At 38.6% G+C, this 19,203-nt stretch overlaps 2 protein-coding genes across 2 annotated transcripts; both read left to right on the top strand.

Annotated features, from left to right (window-relative positions):
• The first annotated feature begins 562 nt into the window (after window positions 1–562).
• On the top strand, window positions 563–12,411 carry LOC139302600 (trace amine-associated receptor 1-like). The gene is made up of 3 exons (XM_070926303.1): window positions 563–578; window positions 6,165–6,233; window positions 11,552–12,411. The coding sequence occupies exons 1-3, from the start codon at window positions 563–565 to the stop codon at window positions 12,409–12,411; spliced, it is 945 nt and encodes a 314-aa protein (XP_070782404.1).
• Window positions 12,412–15,284: 2,873 nt separating this feature from the next.
• Window positions 15,285–16,271, top strand: LOC139302317 (trace amine-associated receptor 1-like). The gene has a single exon (XM_070925977.1). The coding sequence runs from the start codon at window positions 15,285–15,287 to the stop codon at window positions 16,269–16,271; it is 987 nt and encodes a 328-aa protein (XP_070782078.1).
• Window positions 16,272–19,203: the final 2,932 nt, after the last annotated feature.

Here is a 19,203-nt window from a genome sequence, read left to right as displayed (position 1 = left end):
ACTGGCCAAAAGAGGTAGTTGCCCAAAAATGCCAAATTGATAGAAGACTGTAAACACCCACACACAAATGCTCCAGATTTATGGTCATTCACATTTTTTTTCAACAGTATCCAGAATAAGATACCACTAACAAATGTATAATGAACGGTTAGATCTTCAGCTGACATGCTAAAGCAGGAGTCAAAAGAGTAAACGAGGAAGCCCATACTGTCGTTTCAATGCAGCAGGATTACAAACAATTAATGAACACCACTGGTGGAGGAATGAAGAGCAATACCACAAAATCCAGCATTTAAAATGCCTAACTAATAATTCTGTACTTTTATTATTATTATATTTAGTATTATAAGTCCTCATTAGATAGATCAGTGTCAGTGTCTTTATGATCAAATTGATATTACTACTAATGGATTCATTATTTTTTTTAAATGGTGGAGTGGAAGTATAAAGTATCATCAGATGGTAATACTCTTCTTATGCATAGTATTTGGGGAACAAGTGGAAGAAGTACTCTTTTATTTAAGTGAAAGTAGCAAGTAAAGGTACTCACTATGCAGCGAAAATGGGCTCAGTCAGTGGTCGGTGTTACATTATTATGTATTATACTATTGGCTTATTATTATTGATGCATGTAAGTAGCATTTTAATATTGTAGCCGGCGGCAGCAGAGCTTATTTTACTCATTTTATATACTGTTGGATGGTTTGATGTAATGTATAACAATGCATTGTATTTTACACACTTATTATAGGTTTTTTTTTTTATCTTCATCTACAAAGTAACTACACTAAATGGAGTAAAGTAAAGTACTGTGAACTCAAGTACAATACTTGAGTAAATGTACTTAGTTACTTTCCATCACTGATGTACTCAATAATGTTTCTCTGATGAACATGTGGTCCCCCCCCCCCAGATGATACTCATGCCAGTGTGTGATGACAATACGTACTGAGTGAAGAATCGTCTCTTGTGGCTGCGCTGGTCCTACCTGTTTGACTGGTGTTCAGCTGGCAGTACTGGCCGTCAGCTGGTAGGGCATTGATGCATCCACATGTGTCACCAATAATGGCATCACAGGCTCCATGGTTAATGCAGCTGTTGTATGACCAAGCAAAGCTCTCCTCACATCTGCACTGGTATCCAGTCATATTTGGTGAACACACTATGTGAAGAAGAAGCAGCAGCACACAAAACCAAGGCTTAATGACATGTTTACTGGTAAAGTCACAACATATTTTGGCAAGACAATGGGGCCACAAAATGAAAGCATGCTGTTGTACCTGTTGTGGCGTCAATGCTGGTAATTTCAGCAGTGCTGTTGATCAGCAAAGGACTGAATGTGTCCAAAAGTGTTTGGAGACTCTTTAGGTCAGCGGCTCTTATAACAGCTTGGAGCACATATTCAGAGGAATTTAAGGTAGCTGGGAAGGTATGAAACAGACATGATCAGATACGGTGTCCATGGGGAAGTGACAGTCAATACTTCAATGACAAGAAAAGGGGAGATTGTCATTTCACTCTAATGATCACACAGACATAATTAACAGCATTGCTGATACAGTTGACACATCCTGTTGATATCATCAAAATGGAACTTACTCGCCCTTTTCTCTCTGGTATGAATGTGTGACGCTTTTGCACCCATCAATGCCTGGAAAAAAAACCCCATTTCCATCTGATGAGTTCACTTGTACAGTTTGTCTACATAAGACAATAACTGTAACTAAATACTAATTACACACAAAACCACACTATTGAACAGTCATACTGCAATAATATACAGTGTTTCATATGTTTAGTGGAGTTACCGCAGTTGCAGTATCTCATGGTATAGCGCTACAAGCTTGACTGCTATTACTTATTCATATTCTTACCCCAAAGAACACATTCAGAGAAGGTGAGTATCCCTGATTCTCCAGACTGTAGCCTATAACCAGAAGAACAACCGTGAATCCTGCTGCCTTTGGTAATGCCATCCCGACTGGAGAGAGAATGCAAGAAACACAATGATTTCTCATTACCAGAAGAAGAAATATATAGAAGAAATATATACATTTATTCCTTGCGGCATAAACTGACAGCTGATGACATCAACTTGTAGCTGCTTGCAGCTGAGGCTCTGCGGGCACACAAGCTTTATTCGAAATGCTACCAGGAAGCCAACAATTTAAAACATGTAGCACCTTCCTGATAACTAGTTGTTAGTCAAGTTTGAGGGCATGCTGCCATTCACATAACTTTGGTGAGTGTTTATTGTTCAACGTGTCAGCACACAAGCAAAAGCTTCCCCTAAAGCTGGGGTTTTCAAAGTCTGCCACTGCCACTGCTGCTGCTGCCTGCAACTTGCTGCTGACTGTGTTGGTACACGGGCCAAATGACAATGACTAACTTTCTGGGGTTTTTTTTGAACACCTGCATGCACCTGTCCCTTTCACCTCAAGCGGTATTTTTGCCTCACGTGTCTCAAGAGTAGTAAAACCGCTGTTTTTACAGTTTAGTCCTTGTGGGGATTAAACAAACAAGATATAAAAAGTGATAACAAGTTATATTTTTTTACCTTTGGACAGAGCCAGGCTAGCTGTTTCTTCCTGTTTCCAATCTTTATGTTAAGCTATGCTAACTGGCTCCAGCTTCAGCCTACAGACATGAGTGGTATCAATCTTACCATCTAACTCTCAGGAAGAAAGCAAATAAACATATTTCCCAGAATGTTGAAGTATGTGAGCCAATGTTTCAGGGCCGGTATTCCAGATCTCCGCTGTTGACAAGACGAGGATTTACCTCCCAGACTTTGGCACGCTTTTAATCCTAACAATCGCGGCAGACTATCAGTTCTTATTTAACTCCTTATTTAGCCATGTGATGCCAGTTTGCAGGAGTATAGGATTCTGTTATGTCTATGTTTTAGTCACATTACAAAACTGCTTCAGTCCTGCTTCCTTTTACCTCGTCATAGTGAGAAAGTCATCCAAGTCTTCATGAATTCCCCGTCAGACCACTGTTTCTGACTTTTCTCTGGCTCCATCTTGTTTAAAACGGTCTGCTTACATTACTCTACATTACAATTTTAGTTTCATTATGCCGGCGCCCAGTTCATTTTAGAAGAATTATTTAGAAGTTCTTCTAATTACCTACCCTGCATTAGAACATGCATGTAGAACAGACAGCGGACACTTTAAATTAACGTTGTGCAATTGACTGTTTGGAAGCTGTGCTATACATCAAAAATACATAAAAGTGTAAATGTTGGAAATGACGCCAAGAACTGTTTTATACTTGGAACTGTTGAAAATGTAGCTTAACACACGATCAACAGTCTACATATTTCACCCTTTTTCCTTTTATGATTCATGTTACTGGATGGAGGAAACTCTGACTGACACTACTCTTTGAGCTCATATTAAACTGAAAAAAAATCAAAACGTGACGGTTCCTATAGGTGTCACTCTGTCATCATGTATGTATTAGACTACTGTGTAAGCATGTGACAAACATCATACTCACCGTAAAAAAAACTAAGATAATATATAATACATAATAACAGGCGCGAGAGGCGGGAGAGGAGGACGATGGCGACAGAAACCGTTCATTTACGCAAATCCAATGTTCAAACCGTTTTTGTGATGATCATCTTAGACTTAAGGTTCTTTTGAGAAAACAGCTTATGATATCATGTTAGAATGGTTGATAATACTCATTTTTAATTAGTTTAGTCACTTTCACATTTGTTACATATCAACACAATTTGAAATTTCTGTTTTTGTGAATGTGCTTTTTTACCATTTTTTTTTCCAATGTTGCAATCCAACCAAATTAGGGTTTTTTTTGTGAACCTTTCCATAATTTATGAGCAGCCTCATGTCAGCACTGTGTGTATGAGGACTAACTTCGCTAGTGGAATGTCATTTTCCAGGACTCTATGGTCAAGGAGTAGATGCTCTAAACAAATTTAAATGTGTTTGAGAAAGCTACTTTTAAAAACAGGATTCACTATTCAAAGCATTAGTTTATGCACGAACAACGCCTAATGCTGCTAAACCTACACAACAGAGAGTTCAAGTTCTTTTGTTTCCAGTTACAGAAAAGATTCACACATTCACACATTAATGTGAATTTAGTTGGAGAACTTCAACGTCAACTTTAAGTAAGAAAAGCAAAATGTGAATACCTGGTCAGCTTTACGTTTTTAAGATAGTCGTTGTTTTACTTTCCCTGGCTACATGATGTGTTTCCCATTAAGGATTCTTTTGCCAGTCTTCCTAACAGGCTAAAACATGATACTTAGGTTTTCCTTTAATATTCTACATTCAATGTCCATTTGAAAGATAATATAATTTGATCACCTCAACATTCTAACCAAGATAGAACAACTTTTTATAAGCAAATACTTTTTTTTTTTCCTCTTATAAAATCTACCCAAAGGGCATACAAATGTAGTATTTATAAATAAAATATAAAAATCGTTATGTTCCATTCATAGTATCTGTTCACCTTCACCAAATACTTTCGCCTGTTTAGTAAAATGGGTTCAAAGTAAAATTGGTTTAGTGTTAAATTCTTTTACTCCTCTACAGTTTGCCTGACAGCATGATAATTAACCACCGATAAAAAATAAGAGAGACATTTTAAAATGTTAATTGTATTTGTTTACCTCTCATTGTCTTCTGGCTTCCAAAAAGGGAACGATCATTTTATTGTACCGTCTTCAGATACATTGACCAATAATCAAACATGAGAGAAACACGAGAAAGTCGACTTCCTGGAATGCTTTGTCTGAGTCACACACCTGTCTGGCAAGTTAAGTGATCTGATCCTCGGCATAAGTGAATATTGTATGGCAGAGCACTGTGAGCGTGATGATATTTATTTTATGTGTATACAGTTTTATGTTTTTGTTCAGCATCCAAAGGTGGCTGACAGAAGGTTGTGGTGGGGCGGGAAGACATTTCAAATGTTTAAAATCCCATTTTTGCATTCAAACAGTCCCGATCATGATTTTGTTTTAGGTCATTTATTCATCTGCATTCATCATTTATACTCCCATCAGGGTTGTTTCTTGCTATATGCGGAGTATGTGGTTGCATAGGACGCCCGAAGCCACCAGGGGGCCCTATGGGGGACCCAAGCTGCCATCTTAGCCTTTTTTTTATGTATAGGGGAGCTGCGTCTTGTGAGCAAAATAGGGGCCCCCAAACAACATTTTGTACAGGGCCCCCACTTGGTCATAGTATACTATACAGTTTTCTTTCAGTGTGACTGTAAACAGTTTAGAGCCATGTTAGCATCCAAATCATTTCTCAAGTAGCACGTAGGACCAGTACAGATGAACATTGTCTCAGATCATGGTGTACTCTGACCCGGGCTGTGTCTACAATATGATGTGATCTAAAGTTAGACTGGAATTTTTCCAGGTAGCTTTTTTTCAATTTGATATCACACAGCACACAACCCTCCTTGACACTGTTTTTCGAGAATAAGTGTTACAAAAAACAATAATAAAGACAATGGTTCCTCTTACATACTGCTCTTTCTTCTTCTATGTTGTGGTCCAAAACCACTTGAGAAAGGAACAGCTACTGTTTGAGGCATGGCAGTTTTAAAAGCCTTTGGACAGCTGCCAATTTAAAGGGAGGAATTAAGAATCAACAATGTATTTCTGAATTACACAAAAGAGGTCAACCACAACCATTTCTTTTTTTCAGTTAATGAAGTGCACACATATCTTAAATGTTTTTCCTGGGATGACCTACGAAGCAAAACCATGCATTTTACTTTGGGCCATACGGTGAACGGAAACATTTTTTTTTTTTTAATCAATTTATTGTTTATTTAGCAGGGACGATGCACATTACATGTATTGTAGAAGATATAGCTAGAAGCTGTAGTCCCTGGGCGGAGGCCAAGAGTGACCGGCATGTTACAGAGATAATCAGTTATAGTAAATCAAAACATTACACAGACACAATACAACACCATACAAAAAAACAAGAAAACGAACAAAAAATAACGACCACCCTGAAACAAATAACAGAAGAACAATACTAAATTCCCACTAGGGAGCAGACCATCAGCAATCCCAACATCATCAAAAACAGACAGTTCATCAATACAAGAATTTATCAAAAACTCGCCACATTCAGTGTCTTGACTACGCTTGACTACAGACCAGACTAGTTTTAAAGAGGAGCTTAGGATTTCCTTTTACTCATTCAGTACTTGGGTACTGAGCATCAGTCAGCCACAGTTGGATTTTTTCCAGCTTCACCAGTGACTCATGAGTCAAAGAACGGGACCCATGCTTGCCTCTTGTGGCAGTAATCGACAGCATTAGTCATTTGTTTCAACAGATACCAGACATGTCACCTCTTGTGGTCATAGTATCCTCTCCAGAAACAACAAAGCACTGTGTTGCAGATGAAAGTCAGAAGTAGGGTGACGTTGTTTTATCACTGAAAAAAAAAACTTTGAGAACCACTGAACCACTTTGAGGTAATTGTGCAGACAATGGGATGTGCTTGTGTAAAAGGAGTGCTGTGTATAACATTGAGCAATGGAGAGCTGTGTCGTTTTCTGTGTGTGCTGGTCTATTGAAGACACATGTAAGCATGATAAGGAAAAATGTAAGATCACGCTGATTATTTCATTCCAACACAACCCTGTCTGGCTGCATAGCTGAGCTGACATACTTACATACTGTTTGTAAACACGTTTTCACTTTCAACATTATAAGAGAGAGGCCTTCTAGGGTGATGAACTAAGCATCTCACTCGTAATGACCTATCCTAGCAAAACCATTGTTTAGTAGCTACTGAGGTCATATATGTGTAAGAAGCAGACATACAACCCTGACAAATAGGATTAAAAGTAGGGTAGTTCATTCTGTCAGGTAGGAAATACATAGTAATCCGTTCTGATAGATATTTCCTACCTGACAGAATGAGCTACCTTACCCATGTATAAGCGTGTGCATGGACATGCAGTACACTTGAGGGTCCCGGTTTGGGGTTTTGAAAATATGGTCACTCTATTCTAGGATGAGGACTATCTGCAAATGTAAAACTATCTCGGGTAACGTTGGCAAGGGTATCTGTAACGTAAACTTCCGTAAATCCAATGAAGAGCAGGACAGAGCTGCTGACATTACCCTCAACTCTGATAGTATCCAGGACTGGTTTCCAGACAGTGGGGAAGCACTACACAGTTGATGCTGTGGGCCTTGAAAGTCACGCTCAGTTACTAAGCTAGTTAGCTGGAAATGCTAATGATCGCAACTTACGTTAGAGCTGATAAACACACTGTTTCAATCAATCAATCAAGTTTATTTGTCACATGTAATCATATAAGGCACAGTGAAATGTAGTGACTTCATTCAGGATCCTAGTGACCTGAGGGTAGAAGCTCTTCCTGAGTCTCTCAGTGCTGGCTTGATGTATCCACCCTCGCCACGAGGACCTGTTGTTGGATGGAAACTTGACTAATGTTGGTTTCATAAAGGCAATCTTTCCCCTACCCTTCACCAGGCAGTTTTAGTTTCTTAAGCCTAAGCAGTATTTTACGGTAGAGGTGGTGGATCAGAAAGTCAATCAAAATATTCAAGTTCCCTTCGAGAAGTTAATATTATGTAATATCAAGGAAACGTCCCTGTCCCTCAAAAATAAAAACCCTCTGGCATGTTGCTCTTCTAGACACACCCAAAACCCTTGACAGCTGATGGAAAACACCTGTGATGTGATCTGGTGTGGATTTACAATCATTAGTTATTAAGAAGAATAACCCAGAACACTGGGCCTTCTCATTGCACATATTTACAGTACATATTAACTATACAGTATGCACAATCAACACTATAACAATATTATCTGTTTGCCTTTCTGTGAGAAAGTCTTATAGATGCTACATAGATTCTAAAGTTGAGCTAGTGTTAACTATTTTGCCACCGGCTGTCAACTGGTCAGTAAAGGATGATGGTGCTTTGAGTGTTTCTAACCAGTGGACTATCAAAGTTCATCGACATTCTGGAAACTATCAATTGGACTGTTTTTTTTTCTGTGCAGTCACATAACACCATGATGCAAATGGAAGAATTCCATGCGGACTGAATCATCCTTTAAGTGAAGTTTACACCTAAGAAAACTTCTGTCTTGATATTCAGTGAATAAACAGAATGTATTCCCTGGACTCTAAGGAGGGCTATTGTCACATTTCTTGTTTGTTCCTTGTTCCTCATTAAATTGGACTCTGTGGGTGCATTACGTCATTATTCACATCATTAAGTGGCCATGCATTTGTTTTGCTCTATTAGTTTTGTTATTGCTAGAAAACAGTAAGGCCCCAGGTTGAAGAGGTGTGATGATGGAGGCAGGAAGAGTGTGTGTGTGTGTGTGTGTGTGTGTGTGTGTGTGTGTGTGTGTGTGTGACAAAGGTAGCCCAGGGACCAGCAACCACAACATACATTCACACCTCTAATTGAAGGTTGTTGCATCACATCATCTAACTGGAGACATAATTATGAACACACAAGTGAGCATCTGCATCAACTTGCTTTAAACTTTTGATTTAAAAAGTATGTCATAAGAGCGCTTTGTATTTCAAACCATGATAGAAATAATAATAATACATTTTATTTATATAGCGCTTTTCAGGGTACTCAAAGACACTTTACCTAAGTTAAAATGGTCATAAAACACAACATACTAATAACAGACACCACTGATAGCAATATCAGGAAAAAAATAAACATTTCAGTGATAAAAGTAGTTAAGGGAAACAAACTGTAAAGCCATAACCTACAAATACAGTTACAGTTTAATACAAATAAAACAAACAAGAATAGAATGAAAAGAAGTTTTTGTAGAAGCGGTCTGGTGCTCTATTCTGCAAAGTCATTTTAGAAAGGAAGTTCAAAGATTCATAATCACTTCCTTCATTTTTTCTGAGCTAGCTGGCATCATCGTTCAAAATGCTACAGTGCTTTTTCTCACTGTGTTCAGTTTAGTAGTGAAGTCTTCTGCTGGTTCAAACTGTTTTTGTTTAGTTCATTACAAAACCTGACTGTCCTTCCAAGATGAGTGACAGCATCAGTCATTTCAGCAAGTGCCCAAAAACGACATATGTTTAGGTTCAAGTGACAAAGCCCTCCAGTGGCGTAGTAATTATGACGGGAGCAAAGGAGGAAGTCAAGGTGATGTTGTTACAGAGCGACAAGTCCATGTAGGGAGGGTTAAGGAACCAAACCAAGTGGTTTTTGTGCCTAAACGTAACCAAACCTAACCTAACCAGTGCGTTGTCACGTCATAAAACAGATTTTTTATGAACCACAGTCAAAGGATTTTGCAGATACAACGTATTTTGTCATTTAATTTGGAGGACTTGTTGTGCAAAACTGGGCCCATGCAAGGAGTATTACTGTGGCTTTTGCATTCCCACAGTAAGCTTTAAGTAACATACTGTATATAATGGCTGAGCTGATAACAGTGCTTTCAGTCAGCTTTCAGTGCAAAAAACGACAGATTTGGTCACACTGATGATTCAGATTGTTAGATCTGCTTAGTTTGTACTCTAAAGTCTGGACCATGAAGCCACTGGAAGCTTCGACAGGTGAGCGTAACATGACAGCTTAATCGCGAGGTGCCCTGGCTAACTAATACAAGTTGCTAATACGGCGAAACCCTTGGAAATTTACATTTGGGTGAATGAAGGACTTGGAACTTTAGCTGCACTGGTGTACCCCAAAATGGTAGCCTTTATGGGGATTTACAAACCTATTGCCACATGTTCTATTTAAAAAATTAACTCGGAGTTTATTCTGGGTTCAACTCCTAAGTCAGTGTTTTTTCCTACACCTACGCTGTGTCAGGAACAGCAGATGGAGAGGTGACAGTGAGGACACAAAGCCACATCTCAATGAGAAGAAACAGATCTAATTCTCTGTTAAAACTGAACTTCACTCTCAGGTCACAGATTCTTGCACTAGATATTTTCCATGACACCTTAATTTGACACTTTTCATGCAGTCTGAGATTGAGAAACACATTAAAGCACGCTGGTAAGGTATCAATTGTTATCAGGTGTTAAGATTCAGGTGACCTTAGCAAACATAACTTGACCAGATTTACCTTACTACATAAAGTAGCCAGACAAAGATACATTTCTTTGACAAAATCACTATGACAGTGACCAAGGTTCCTGTTGTAGTAGTGTTCATGTCTTGTTCAGATGCAGCAGGGAAGACACTCTGTGACTATTTAGTGGGACGTCCGCATAAAACTTGCCACTACAGCATTTTAAGCATTCCTGTCATTCACAGTGAGACTGCTGAATTGGCACTAACACTGACACTAGTATTGTTTTGCCTGATTTTCAGTGATCGTCTGTCTGCATCAACACATTAAAAACACTCATTTACTTTCGGTAAAAGGTAAACATGGTTCTTCTTCTCATGGGCGTCTTCCAGTCTGATTGGTGGCCCATGGCCCAACGTCGGGTTGCGTTTCTCCAAAAGTTGAATCAGTCTCAACTTTTCATCTCAACTGCGTTTTTTTCGTAACCCCCAGCGGTTACCACCGCCGCACCCTGAACCCACTATACTCATTCAAAATGAATGGGAGGACCGGCATTTTCACTGTAGGTATATCCTCAAACAAATGGTGAATATGGATTGTCTCTTCTAACTGCATCCACCGAAGAAGCTTCTGAAGCTTTATTACTTATTACTTGTTTTACAACAGTCCAATACCCAAATGTGTTCAATTTACAATATAAAATGGACCACAAGAAAATCAGCAAAACCTCCCATTAAATAAACTGGAGACTGAAAATATTTAACATTTTTGCTTTCCTGACCATTCATTCATCAGAGAAGTGGGTGATTTATTTTATGTCGACTGACGGATGAATCACTTCACAATGAATCTGTTTACTTTAGAGGTTTGTATGTAAGTTATATTTTTGTTCATGCAAATGCACAGAGCCAATAACACACATACACACACACACACACACACACACACACACACACACACACACACACACACACACACAGAGTTAGTTTGTCATCACACCATCATGGCGTTGTTGTTTGGGCGTCTCATGAAACATGTATAAATTGTTTGTAATATCTTATTGGATGACTGGAGCATAATAATAGAGATGATTAATTATGGTAATGAGACAGGGGTTGAGAAAGTCCAAAGCTACTGTTCAGTGACACAGTGACCAAGGACGAACACCAATGCTGTATTATCATAGTATGAAACTAGACCCCCTCTTTTAAGCTCTTTTAATCTTGTTTTTCTCAACAAAACTGATTTTGAGATTGTACATTTGTGGTGAATATTATTTCAAATTATGTTTTTCCATTATTTAATAATTAACTGAGGAAGAGTCCAGGATTTGCAGGAACCTAGAAGCATGGAGCCAGAGGCCAATGTCAACAGGTCTGTAGTTATGACTGACATACATCCCTGCTATGAAATACGCAATTTTTCTTATGTACTGACAAGCAACCCTTCTGTTGTATGTACTTTAATGTATATTTTCCTTGGTTTATTAGCTGTTGTCACCATATGTGGAAACCTTCTCGTTCTAATCTCCATCATTTACTTCAAACAGCTCCACACTCCTACTAACTACCTTATTCTCTCTCTGGCTGTGACCGACCTGCTTGTTGGGATTATAGTCTTTCCTTTCAGCATGGCATTCTCTCTCAGCTCATGTCTGTATCATGAGGACTTATTTTGCAAAGTTCGAGGCAGTTTTGATGTATCACTGAGCACATGTTCTATTCTGAACCTATGTTGTATCTCCATAGACAGATATTATGCGGTGTGTCAGCCTCTGACATATAGAACTAAGATAAATGATCATGTTGTTGTGATCATGATCCTGGTAAACTGGATTATTTCTGTTTTAACTGGAATTGGTATAATCATTTCAGGATTAAACCATGAAAAATGTGAAGAAAGCTGTTCTATGGATGTCCTGCTACCAAGCACTTTGGGACCTACCTTTTCATTTTATTTACCAGCAATTGTGCTGCTTAGTATCTACCTGAAGATTTTCCTTGTTGCTCAGAGACAGGCACGCAGCATCCAGAACACAACCTGTCAGAGCACAAAGTCTGGAGCAGCTGTCAGCAAGACGGAGAGAAAGGCCACCAAAACTCTGGCTATTGTGATGGGAGTTTTTTTGATCTGTTGGGCCCCTCTCTTTCTTTGTATCACCTTTGTGCCGTTTAGTAACGAGTCAGTACCAGTACCTGTGATTGAAACACTGAACTGGGTTACACTAGCAAATTCAATGCTCAATCCATTTATTTATGCGTTCTTTTACAGCTGGTTCAGATCAGCGTTTAGAATGATCATTTCTGGAAAGGTGTTTCAGGGGGATTTTACTAACTCAAAACTGTCTTGACTTTGACTTTGAATCACTGAAATTGCCTATGATAAAGGTTGGCACAATGAAGATGATTCTTTTTTACACTCATATTACTATACTATACATGTACATTGTACATATTACTATACTATACATTGTACTTAACGTGTTTGCATATTCATCATAAAAATCATGATATTGATTAAACTGTAGTAAGTCGAGGTGTTCTGCACATAAACAAACAAATCTGTAAACAAACACCAATCCTTGAAAATTAAACAACTGAATCATATAGAGTCACTGACTGAATGAGAAGCTTTTTTGCAATGGAGCTGCTGTCAGTGGTGAATGTGAATGTCTGACATTTAACTGTTACCTGTAACATGTAACTTCCAGGTTAAAAGTTGACCACATTTACCACAATGATGTGTCCCAAAAAATAAGCCCCTGTGAAACCATAAATTGTTTTTTTTTTTTTTTTTTTTACAATTTTGTATGGATTAAAGATTTTAATTAGTTCACTTCAGAGATGCTGGTCGTTGGATTTTGTTACCTTTGGACTAGTCTCGCATAGCCAGACCTATCTCTACACTTTGGAGAAAGTCTCACCAAACTCTAAGAAGTGATATTTTAAAATTTTTTGAACTATTCCTTTACGAACAGTGCTGATAGAATTCTGTATTGAGCTGAATGGAACTAAACCCATGACTGGAAATGACAGAAGCAGTGCAGTGACACCACAGCGTCATGAACAGTGGAGAATGCGCTTGCCTTCAATGTTTCCTTCAGGAAGTACCATAAAAAAGACCTACAGTGTGGGTAAGAAAGAGTGGAGGGACTTCAGCAACTTTAATATCTAACTAGCTACCTGTCGTCTGCTGCCTGCATGAAACTAGCATACCACTCAGCAGGAATCATAGTGCATATATATTTTGAGAATCTCCTCTATGGAAATTGCATGGATATATAGAGATTAGTTCTTCTGGAATAGACAGGTCCAAATCACAGCTGCCTCTCTCTGACTACAAAATATGGAAAGCTGTCCTGTCCCAAAGGAAGAACAAGTGCTAACAAAAAGGAATGGATAGTAAACAGTTTAAGCAGCATGGTGGCGCAGTGGTTAGCACTGTCACACGGGAGGTAAAGCTGGTTAAAGCAGGTTGGGGGTTTGATCCCTGGCTGCCCCCGTCATGTCGAACTGTCCTTGAGCAAGACACTGAACCCTAAGTTGCTCCCGATGGAGACCAGCACCTTGCATGGCAGCTCGGTCACCATCGGTGTGTGAATGTGTGAGTGAATGGGTGAATGAGACTTAGCTGTAAAGCGCTTTGTGAACTGTGAAGGTTGAAAAACACTATATAAGTGAGATCATTTACCATTTTACCATTTACCATGAGTCCACATTGAACATAAGTGGGCTACTGGTTGCTACTGGTACTACAACTTATAAATCATTTTATAGGATATTACTCTACCAATGGGTGTGATTTTAAATCTCTAAATTACAACACACATTGTGCACACTGTGCCTCTGAAACTAATGATTCTTATTTATAATAAGAATAAAAATGGATGCTCAGCTTCACATCTCTCCTCAGTCTCTCCAGATAGTTTAAAACTCTTAGAGAGTCTCCCGTTTCTAATTAAAAGTATTTGTTTACAGATTTTATCTCCACAAGAATAGACCAGAGAAAATGCATGAACAAGAAGTCTTTTAAAAGCCTGAAAAACAGTGTTAAGTGCCGTCTGAACACATCCTCTTGCTCAGCAATCTGTTCAGTGCAGTCTGCTGTAGCCAACAGGTTGAACTTGGTTATATCATTTTGAGAGGCCTCCATTATTTTTTTCTCACATATTTTTGTACTCACCCTTTAACCAGTATTTGACGCACATACACAGTAGTTTGTTTATTGTTATGTCTTCAGATTCATCAAGAGGGGGCAATGACAGTCCAATTTCATCTTGCAAATGTCTGACAAGTTGTCAACAGCATTAATTGTTGTGTGGCATGTCACATATGCAACTATCCTTATTTTAAATGGTTGTCTTGGATGGAGTCCTGTCCAGCTTGGCTTGTAGTGGCTACGGTAATGGCCTTAACACTCCATGTGTGTGTTTTTCTTATATTTTCCCCTTGTTGGCATTGTACAGACTTTAGCTGTCAGTGGTGTCATCAACTGTAGCACACGTGAATTTCTGCAGACAGCACGCCTGAAAGCACCACTATAGTGCTTGCTATGATACAGTTTTCTTACCCTAAATGGATAGGCTAGCCACAACCTAGAGTAACTAATCAAGTTGAGGTGAATCAAGGAACGGCACAGTGTTGTGTTTAATGACCCTAAAAATGATCGTTGTGTTTACTTACTATCAGTAAAAAAAAGTGGCGCAAAAAAAACCATTTTTCAAAACCCGCCCAAGACACTTTTTCCAGCCCAAACTGATAAAAACTAGCCCAATCAGGCAGTTTCCTGCCCAATCTGGCAACACTGAATTGAAACAAATTTGTGAGGTCATTTAGGTTGGTTTGAGAGTCAAAGTTTGGCACACACACACACAGTGCATCATTGTTCAACTTTGTTCTTTTGCTGTATGTTCATCACATACCAACAGGATTCAGTTCCTCATTCCTGATTGGACGATAATTATGGTAATGAGATAGATGTTGATAAGTATTAAGGTTCTGCACAGTGGTACAGAACACCCATCGGCACTAATGCATGGACAATCTTGAGGGTCTCACAGGTTTTATATGAAAAATAAACAGATTAATTTCAGTTTTTTTATTACATTGTTGACACTGTATATGGTTTCTTTTCAATTCAATGTTCTCTATATTGCTAATTATTAATAATTATATCGTAATTATTGTATTATATTATATATATTAATTGTAGGAACCCTAAAACATGAAACCAAAAGTCACTGTCAACAGGACTGCCGTTGGGGCTGACATACATCCCTGCTATGAAATAGATAATTTCAATTACACACTGACAAACACCCCCTCCGTTTTATGTGTATTGTTATATATTCTCCTTATATTGTTGTCTGTTGTCACCATATGTGGAAACCTTCTTGTAATAATCTCCATCACTTACTTCAAACAGCTCCACACTCCAACAAACTACCTAATTCTCTCTCTGGCTGTGGCTGACCTGCTTGTTGGGATTATAGTCTTTCCTTTCAGCATGGCATTCTCTCTCAGCTCATGTCTGTATCATGAGGACTTATTTTGCAAAGTACGAGGCAGTTTTGATATATCACTGAGCACATGTTCTATTCTGAACCTATGCTGTATCTCCATAGACAGATATTATGCGGTGTGTCAGCCTCTAACATATAGAACTAAAATCACCCATCGTGTTGTTGTGGTCATGATCCTGGTGAGCTGGAGTGTTTCTGTTCTAATTGGAATTAGTGTCATAATTGCTGGATTAAACAATGAAAAATGTGAGGAGAGGTGTATAATTGATGTTCTAATTGAAAACACTATCGGACCTATTTTGTCATTTTACTTCCCAGTGATCATAATGCTCTGTATCTACCTGAAGATTTTCCTTGTTGCTCAGAGACAGGCACGCAGCATCCAGAGCACAAAGTCTGGAGCAGCTGTCAGCAAGACGGAGAGAAAGGCCACCAAAACTCTTGCTATTGTTTTGGGAGTTTTTCTTTTATGTTGGACTCCTTTCTTTCTTTGTATCACCTTTATGCCTTTTAGTAATAATTCTGTACCGGTTTCTGTGGTTGAAACACTTAACTGGCTTACATTGTCAAATTCAATGCTCAATCCCTTTATTTATTCTTTCTTTTACAGCTGGTTCAGATCGGCTTTCAGAATGATCATTTCTGGGAAAATATTTCAAGGTGATTTTGCTAATTCAAATTTGCATTGACTTATTCTTTGACTATGGCTTAGGCTATGGAAATGTCAATAATGGTACAGTAAATGTAAACACAACAAAAGTGACTGTATTTACACAGAAATTGCCACAGTTTACTGGATTCTTCTGAAGCATCACATAGCTATTGGTAATGGAAGTGTAAGCTATGTATAAAATCCTGTAAAAATCACTGCTTCTGAGGGCAGTCTTTTATTCAACATGGCTACATATAAATAAAACTGAGCAAGGACCAAACTAATTTAACCAAATCCTTTCTGTTGATACTTTGAAAAGCACATTTAAGGCTCTAACTCCTCAGGCAGGGCATACCAAAGGCCTGTCTGTATTTTAGATTCAACACTAGTGGAAACTGAAATGTAGATACATCATGGGGAGATGTTAGCATATGCGATGATGCAGATGGCTTAAATCAGAAACCTGTAACGTTTTTCTTAGTCCACCGTGCAGGTGACACATCAGTCCGACATTTTAACTGATGCATTTGCTGTCATTGGGCTTGATGTCTACATTTTAGTCTTATTGCTCTGGGTAGGAGATTGTTGGCTGAATAGGGTTGGGGTGCAAAAATATTTAATCAAATCTGAATCCAGTTTTGAATTTAAAACATTTTGAATCCCCAATAATTTCTACTGAGGTTTAGCTTAATAATTGAAAGTAACTACAGGTTAAACAGAATTAACTTCAAAAGAGCTCTGTAATCACTTTTTGTTGGCCGAGGAGGCTTTGAATGGTAGCTTACTTAATGTTCACAATTTGCAGCTAGAATCTGAAAATCATTATGGCTAAGTAATCAACAATCAATATTCAATTGTACATTATTTCATTCATTGGATTTATTTAATTTCTAACCCCTCAGTACAAACATTGAATGGTTCAGTCCTACCTAGCTATACAGCTGAGTTAGGAACAGTGGAAACTAGCTGACAGTCTGTCTGTGTGTAGAGATGTTTGTACAGAATGGCAAACTCAAAACCAAAATCAGGGTGCCGGAAATGGGAAGATGGGCAGATAAGGGCTTTTAACTCCAAGTGAGATTTTCCCTGACTGGATAATCACATTGCTGTCAATACATTGCAGTAGGCTACTGCCAACCGAATAGTCAGAATGACAATGGCATCGAATAACATAAAGTAGTTCCTCAGATATTATATATATTACTATATTATAGTATACCATGTACAAAATGATAGTATTAGTATGTATAAGTAGTATGTGCAGACCTGTACAGTGTTGTAAGTCAGTCATGAGAAAATGTTGAAAAAGTTGAAATTATGATGTTGATACTATTATAGGATACACTATATATCATACTCTAGAGCCAGGCTTTCTCAAGCCATGAAGCAAGAGAGGAAATGGAGGAAGGACAGTGCTAGTAGTAGCAGTATAGAAGATCACAATGAAGCAATGAGGAGCAAGTCATGCAAGGGACAAAGTGAGGCTCAGCTTGAGGATGCTTCAGATACTGAGGCATGCACATTGGTTTCATGACCCAGGTTTGTGGCCACTAACACCAGTGCTCAATGCTGGTATATTATGTATATTATATTATTATCACTATGTATGAGGTAATTAACGTTGGACTACAGTAGAGATTCCAGCCTGCAAAGATACATTTATTGCTAATATTTGGGGTCGTCAAATGGGTTTTGCAGGTGTGGTTTGTTACAGCAATGTAGCCCACATGGGTGATCTATGGGAGCCCATATTATATTCTTTCATGGGGTCCAAAATCTCTGGAGGCACCCCTGTACGCTCTGAAAGGACCGCTTGTGTGTCCCACATGAGTAGATTCTTACGTAGTCTACCACTGCTCATAACCACCACCACACTCAACTCATTCTTCAAAGAGATCCCACCCCATGTCTCCTGTTACAGCTGTGGTTGGAGCAAATTTCTTTACACCATGAAAACTTCTCATAGAAGGTTATTTGAACATGTTCACATCTATTGCAGGTTTTAAATCACCATACTCCAGCAGCGTAGTCCAACAAGGGACAAACATAGGCTTAGGCTGAGGTTACTGTATATGATGTTTTATCTGTGGCTCCACCCAAAGCTCTTTCAGCTGTTACAGAGAACAATGTTTTCCCTTTAACAAAAATCATATGATCACCAAGGTTGACGCTTTATGCAAAATAAACAGAAATTGTAAAAGAAAAATGTATCAATGGGTTGTTATCAAGGTTGAAGTTAAATCAGTCTATTTTCAGCCATGCGAGTGGCATGGCTCTGTGGATGGCAATGTTGTTCTGCTGGGAAGTCCACGACTGGTCCAGACTGAAATATCTGCTAATACTATGACTGGACTGATTACCATGACACCTTGTACAGATATTCATGGTGCCCAGAGGATATCATATATTTTGTTAGCCTGGGAATTAATCTGCAAGCTCATCTTTTATTTGCTCTGGCCCCCCAACCGTTCAGGCAGATTTCCGTCCTCAAGCGCCTTTGTGGCATTTTCTTAAACAACCAAGATGGCTACTGCTGATGTGAAACGTTCAGCATGTTATTAATTATTATTTCACGAACTGGACGGTAGTTCACGTAACATACAAATGGTAAGTGTTGGTCGTTTAAATCATGTCATGTCAAACGTCTGTGTATCATGTTGAACCAGAAGGCACAGGCATTTTGGTCTGAGCCTGTTGATAACGTTCCTTGGAAATTGAAGATTAGGTTCAAGAGGTTCAAGACTAATTTGCATTTGCGAATTGGTCTGGTTCCAAAAAAGGATTTAAAAAGTTAATCTCATCTACAGTGCAGTATGTTGCTCTGGTATCTAATGTCATCAAGATGAAAAGCCCCACATCTGATTGGACAGTTATAGAATTTATTCATTATGGTAATGAGGCAGGTGTTGATAAAAATCAAGGTCGTGCACAGTGGCACAGTAATGGACACTGATGCGTGGACTATCTTG

This window comes from Enoplosus armatus, chromosome 19 (assembly GCF_043641665.1).
Source record: "Enoplosus armatus isolate fEnoArm2 chromosome 19, fEnoArm2.hap1, whole genome shotgun sequence".
Taxonomy (NCBI): Eukaryota; Metazoa; Chordata; class Actinopteri; order Centrarchiformes; family Enoplosidae; genus Enoplosus; species Enoplosus armatus.
Note: the sequence above shows the minus strand (reverse complement) of the source record. Positions and strands in the feature narration are given on the sequence as shown.